This window comes from Lygodium microphyllum, chromosome 10, assembly GCF_053477565.2.
Source record: "Lygodium microphyllum isolate KBCC chromosome 10, Lygodium_microphyllum_v1.1.10, whole genome shotgun sequence".
Classification (NCBI taxonomy): Eukaryota; Viridiplantae; Streptophyta; class Polypodiopsida; order Schizaeales; family Lygodiaceae; genus Lygodium; species Lygodium microphyllum.
The window spans coordinates 87,593,599-87,600,077 of NC_141144.1; the positions used below are offsets into that span (position 1 = coordinate 87,593,599).

General features: G+C 41.5%; 1 protein-coding gene across 1 annotated transcript; it reads left to right on the forward strand.

Moving 5' to 3' along the window:
* Positions 1–526: 526 nt before the first annotated feature.
* On the forward strand, positions 527–3,677 carry LOC148030253 (stearoyl-[acyl-carrier-protein] 9-desaturase, chloroplastic-like). Its single transcript, XM_087686542.1, has 3 exons — positions 527–1,068; positions 1,857–2,370; positions 2,483–3,677. The coding sequence occupies exons 1-3, from the start codon at positions 905–907 to the stop codon at positions 3,047–3,049; spliced, it is 1,245 nt and encodes a 414-aa protein (XP_087542668.1). The 5' UTR covers positions 527–904; the 3' UTR covers positions 3,050–3,677.
* Positions 3,678–6,479: the final 2,802 nt, after the last annotated feature.

The following is a 6,479-nucleotide window of genomic DNA, read 5'->3' on the forward strand; positions in this document are numbered from 1 at the left end:
CTGACTGGATTTCTCCACAAACATTGCTACACTTACCTCCTTCTATGAGGGCCTTTATGATTGCAACAAGTAGGTTTGGTCCATTATATTTCGAGAGCACTGAATCTTGTACGATTGTGTTTAGAGATAAGGCTATGTTTAAAAGATGGGCAGCATAAAATTTCGATGGGCTTTACTTTCAAATTGATTTCATGTATTGGCATTGTCCTCAGAGATGGTGTTTGCACAGTAAACAAGGAGAGAAGGGTGCTATGGATGGGGGGGGGGGGGGGCATGGGGACGGCTCCCTTATGTTTGTATGTTTGTTAGATCTCATTTATTGGAATTGCCGCCACAAAGAGTGTTTGCATAGCAAACAGGGAGAGTGGGTGGTGGGCACGGGGACGGCTCCCTTATGTTTGGGTGTTGGTGTGTATGCCCGTGAGGGATGGGTGCTTTGGGCTTTTGGGGGCAGGCACTAACCGCAAAGCGCATGTCACGGCAGTCAGACATGCGAAGCCGTTGGTTTTGGGACACAAAAACAACTGGTCAGTGGTTTCTCTACCACAACACTTGTCGCTCTCCCTCTGTCATCATGCAACATACCAGTTTGTCTGAATATTTCACGCCCCTAGATTCTTACATTGTGGGCTGCTGAGCTCCTCTTCTATATCATCGCCCTCGTTCATACAGCCCTTTCCGTGCATTGGATCTGTCGATTTGTTACCCTTACCCCCTATCAAGGTCTCTGGGTCCGTGCGCTTCCCCTGTTCGATACGCGCAGCTTGTGGGTTCTCAGCTTCCCTGCTTTCCGTGAATTGGGCTGTAGCCAGATTGAAGCGTTCTTGTGTGTGCATATCTGGGTCCCTCGCGACCCGGCCTCTACGCTGCTCTGTGGCGTGGGTATTTGCTCCCCTGTTACCAGATGGCTATGGCAGCTCTCTGTTCTGAATCGGTGCATGTAGCTTTCAATCTTCGCCCTTCGTCAGAGTCCCCTCCCCCTTTCAGGAGAGGAGCACATTTCTGCACCTATCGCAGAAAAGGAAAGGCTGTCCGAATGAATCCAGTGATGACTGCGACTGTGCGAAGGTAAAGCTGACCTATCCTGCATTTCTCGTCTTTCCGGATACTCCATTTGTTGGCTTGTTAGAAATCATCAATCTACAAGCACTCCTGATTCCACAATGTATGTATTATTTTAGTGCAGTTCTTTTTTTTTTTTTTTTTTGTCTTGGTTCTATTTATGAAATCATGTCTTCGTTTTCCAATAATTTTCCAATAAGCTGATATAGATTATATTGTAAGTTTTGCCTTTAATTGCTTGTTTTTGGTGGTCTGCATTCCACAACGAATTAGCTGCCCTGCCCTCTAGTGTATCCTGGCTGGCTCCTGCATAACCAAATCCAATGATCTACTCCTGCTACTCAATATGCAGTCCTTTCCTGCCCACAGATCCCTGAGCTGTTAATAAGAGTTAAGACCATTTTACTGTATGTAATATCGCAGCATCTGTCATATCAAGGCATGTGTGCACTAGTCTAGGTAGGCAACATTGGCTAAAAATATCAAGACGTGTACTAGTCTAGGTATGCAACATTGGCTAAAAATTTGCAATCGTGTGTTTTGATGGGTTACTTTAGGTAGGCAACCTAGGCTAAAAATGTGCAATCTTGTAATTTCATGAGCGGTAATCTTGTCTACACTATATATGGAGCAATAAATTACTGTTTCAAGATGAAATGATAGCATGGATGCTGAGTAGGTGTTTTGCTCTTGCATATGAGGATGCAAACATTGTTGCTATGTCTTCACTTCGGGCTGGTAGTGTTTTTTGTTATCTATGGATCATGAATGCTTAATGTCTGTGCACTTTGCAGAGAGGAAGCCCCCCAATTACAAGAGAGGGGTGTCAATGGAGGGCTCAAGGAGGTATCAAGGCAAGTCACTCATTCAATGCCACCTGAGAAAGTTGAGATCTTTAACTCCCTGCAGGACTGGGCAGAAACCACCATCTTGCCTCTCCTCAAAAGTACAGAAAAGAGTTGGCAACCTCAGGACTTTTTGCCTGAGCCTTCCACCAAAGGATTCTTGGATGAAGTTCGCGAGCTCCGAAAGCGGTGTGCAGAGTTGCCAGATGATTACTTTGTCTGCCTTGTTGGTGACATGATAACAGAAGAAGCCTTGCCAACGTATCAGACAATGCTCAACACTCTAGACGGCGTCCGTGATGAAACAGGAGCTAGCCTTACTCCTTGGGCACGTTGGGTGCGAGCTTGGACTGCAGAAGAGAACCGACATGGTGATCTTTTAAACAAGTATCTATATCTTTCTGGTCGGGTTGACATGCGGATGATTGAGAAGACGATTCAGTACCTGATTGGATCTGGCATGGTAAGGAGATATACTGGTGCAATGAACAGCAGTTTTCATTGTTTGTTGTTGAGATTAGAGGATGCCACATATTGATATTGTGGAGTCTTGATAAATTTGGTGCTGGTTGCAGGATCCAAGAACAGAGAACAGTCCTTATAAAGGGTTTATCTACACATCTTTTCAAGAAAGGGCTACCTTTGTTTCCCATGGAAATACTGCAAGGCAAGCTAAAGAGTTTGGGGACCTGAAGTTGGCTCAGATTTGTGGGACCATAGCATCTGATGAGAAGCGGCATGAAAATGCTTACACAAAGATTGTGGAGAAGCTATTTGAGATCGATCCCGACGAAACTATGATATGCTTAGAGGACATGATGAGGAAGAAAATCTCTATGCCTGCCCATCTCATGTACGATGGGAAGGATGAACATATATTCGAGAATTTCTCCCTTGTTGCTCAACGGACTGGTGTGTACACAGCAAGAGACTATGCAGACATATTGGAGCATCTGGTTAAAAGATGGAATTTGGAGAAACTACCAGGGCTTACAAGCAGGGGACAGCAGGCACAGGACTATGTGTGCGGTTTAGCAGCCCGCATAAGGAAGCTGGAGGAGCGTGCACAGTTGAAAGCAAAAAAAGGGGCAAAGGTTGCAAACTTTAGCTGGATTTTCAATAGGGAGCTAGCCCTTTTATGAGAAGACAAACACACTAGAAGCTTATGAAGTGCCATGTCCTTCATATATACGAAGGGTATCTAGCTTGTAGAATTGTATCGACCAGGGCGAAGTTGGTTGGGGGCAGGCTAATCATGTTTACTGTAGATTGCCCTCACCTCAAGAAGGGGACCTGCTAGGGATTATAATGATTGAGTGACCACTTGAGCTTAAAAGGGAGGTTAGCTCTTCTAAGATGAAGAGCTAGGAAACCATAGTCTTAGTGAAGACCTAGAAGACTTCCTACTCTTGGATTCCACAAAGGAGGAGGATAAGAGCTTTGTTGAACTTGCAGGCAAGCAGCTGGGTGCATATCTGCTACAGAAAAAGCAGTAGTGAGGCTATAGTAGGCAGTCTATGGTGCTGTTACACCTGTTAAGGAAAATCGTTTGATGCTAAGAAAAAATCCTGTAATCTGTAGTATCAGAAGTCTTGCTGTTACTATTGAATAGGAATCATTTGATGCTAAGAGGAAATCCTGTAGTATCAAAAAAGTATTGCTGGTACTATTGAATAGGAATCCTGGGTTTATGCCTTTACTTACTGACCACAGACTATTACTTTCTTGGTTTAATGCTATATCATTTACTAGTTAGTCCATACCGTCTTTGTCTCACCGTGCACAATTCTCATTTGATATAGTTACATCTGCAAAGTGATTTACTATGTGTTCAACCACACACAAGGTCTCTGCCGCATTTCACAAGTAATAGTAGTGGCCAAGTGACTTACTGATAACTGTATCTCGCTGCAATAATCCCCTTTACTTCATCCAATTATGATTTAGGAATATTTTGCTTATCTGATTAGTTTTTTAGGGGCTTGATTGCTCAAAATTCTTTTTTGTCACTAGAAGTTCCTTCTTCTCTCCATTGATGCCATTGAAGAATGTGATGCAATGGCCATAAGGTGAAACACTTGAAAAGGACCCATGTACATAGATAGTGATTTAAATACAATCCTACTTCAATGCATTACTCTTGGCATTCTTTGAAAAAGAAGTTGGCTTTCCCTTTCATCCTAATCTATATATCAAAGATCTTTGGGTAGCATATTCTCAAGAGGAAAGAAAAATATTCCTAGAGAGTAATGATGATGGTGTGTGTGAATTGACCACACCAACCATCATGAGCACTTGACTAGCTAGAGACTAGCCGGAGCTCCTTGTTGTACATTTATGTGCTAGCATGTCTCCTCCACCTTGTAGAGCCAACTTAGAATAAACACCCAACTCCCAAATGTTGCGATTATCGATTATGATGTACAACTTGCATATCTTAACACACGTCACTCCCATTCGACCATGCATGTTTTGATAAAGCTATCTACAAACATGGTGTCATATTACAAATGGAAGTGCAATATGTTTATGATGGGCTTAGTATGATATAATATCAACATCCATATATTTAAAATGTTGTTCAACATGTTTGATTCTCCAAGCATGTCCAAAAATGTGAACAAAAATTGCACCTTGAAGTTGATAAAAAAGAGAGTTGCATCTTCATTTCCAATCTCTAGTACCCATGATTGTATTTTGCATAGCTAGCTTCATTGTGAAGCTCATGAGGCTTTGTCTCACTAGCTTCACTTTTTTGGGCAAAGGCAAAATTTATTTTATATGGTTATGAAGCTTGAGTATCTATACTATTAGTTAAGGAGAGGTGGGGGGTGGGTGCCACGTGGCAGCCCCCAACCTCCCCTACAAAAAAGAAAGAGAACGCGGGGGCGGGTGCCATGCGTCCAGCACCCGCCCTCCGCAAAAATTGCGCCCAACGTCGGGGCGCGGGTCTAGGTGCGGAGCGCCTAGTTATATATAATAGAACAAAATGCAAAATTTATAATTCACTTGAAAAAGCAAAATGCTACAAGCTATGAAATACCTCTTTCATGATCCAATACTATCATTTATGTGCTTGGAAACTTGAAGTTATCATGCAAAAAAGCCAAGCTTCTAATGTAATGATGCAATTCAATAAGGTACTGCAAGGTGTAGTACATAAAGGTAGAATATTTTTAAAAGATCAAAATACATTTCAAAATAATGTTAAAGAATTGCACTTGTGATGATATCGATGTCTAATCATATAAAGAAGAATGTGAAACAATTGTTGCCATGTTAAGTACGCTTCAACAATTTTTTTTAAAAAATAGCTTCAAAGTTTTTTTAAAAAAAACATAGCAAATGTGTGAATTAACATAGTTGAAATAAAGAGTCTCTTTTTCCATAAATGAGTCTTTTAAAGTGAGTAGAGCATCAATGACATTTTGGTGATGCCAACTTTTTTCACACAAACCATTGGTACCATCGTTTTTATAAACTTCCTTTTACCTAAAAAGACGTGTGATACACTTATTAGTATGAGACTTATTTATGAAGAGAAATGAAAGCGAAGAAAACATATAGTTACATTCACTTGAATTGGAAGTGGGTGCTCTCTATTCCATTGGCCACAATATCACACCAAGATGTAATTGAGCACAAAAGATCCATGAACTTATGTTCTTGAAAGTTAGGGATGTGTCAACAATGGAATCTTTGTACCATGAATGTACCCACAAGGACCAACACATGGAAGTACTAGACATGAATTCGATTTTGCACCTCCACAAAAGCAAGAGCCATGGAATCCAAGTATTGGGAGTGTGTAGGTGAAAAATAGAACTTCCATAACAACAAACTTGAAATTAAAGAACCCAAAAAAGTTGCACAAAGGGAAGAAAAGGCGATTTCGATAGTTGAAAATCAACAAACTTGAGAAGTACTTGCCTAGAAATCCTAGGAAGTAACATTGGGTAGTCACATAGTTGCTTATCTAAAGCCTCACCACCTAGATTCCATGGAACGTATGGGCATAGACTACTTGATTACTTTTGGGTTTGCCTCTAAACATGGCATCCGAATCGCCCCATGAGGATTAGCTTGAGGTTCCCAATGACTCAATGATAGTCATTAACAACATTCTATTGTTGAGTAAAGAATGCCACTATCATGTGATTAATCATAACTTGAAGCGAGTAAGCATTGTCCTTGGTTCAATGAGAGTGAGAAACGAGGGGGAGTAGAACATCGGACCTTTTTGTGTAAAAGATAGCCTCATAGTGGCCTCCTAAATGTTGAGAGTATAGGCATATGAACTCTCCTTATGCACGAGTGGATAAGGGCAGGCAAGTGTGAATGGTCCTAAGGGGAAGGGAAAACCTTAACCCTAGCTAGTTGGGGCTATATAAATAGCCCATGGGTCTACATCAACTAATTGAGTGAGGTGATACTAGTTGTACTCATAAGCAACTTTATAAGCAAGACATGTTCTTATACTTTGTGTCTCCTCTCCCTCTTGTGCACACACTTCAATGTGGCTTGCACTTTGATTTCTTCACTTAGATCCTTAGCTTCCCTCAGCCTCATTAC

Excerpts from the sequence above, each read along its gene's own strand:
- LOC148030253 (XM_087686542.1), top strand. The coding sequence starts at position 905 with ATGGCTATGGCAGCTCTCTGTTCTGAATCGGTGCATGTAGCTTTCAAT. Across the intron at positions 1,069-1,856 it reads ATGACTGCGACTGTGCGAAG|AGAGGAAGCCCCCCAATTAC; the intron begins GTAAAGCTGACC and ends TGCACTTTGCAG. Across the intron at positions 2,371-2,482 it reads ACCTGATTGGATCTGGCATG|GATCCAAGAACAGAGAACAG; the intron begins GTAAGGAGATAT and ends TGCTGGTTGCAG.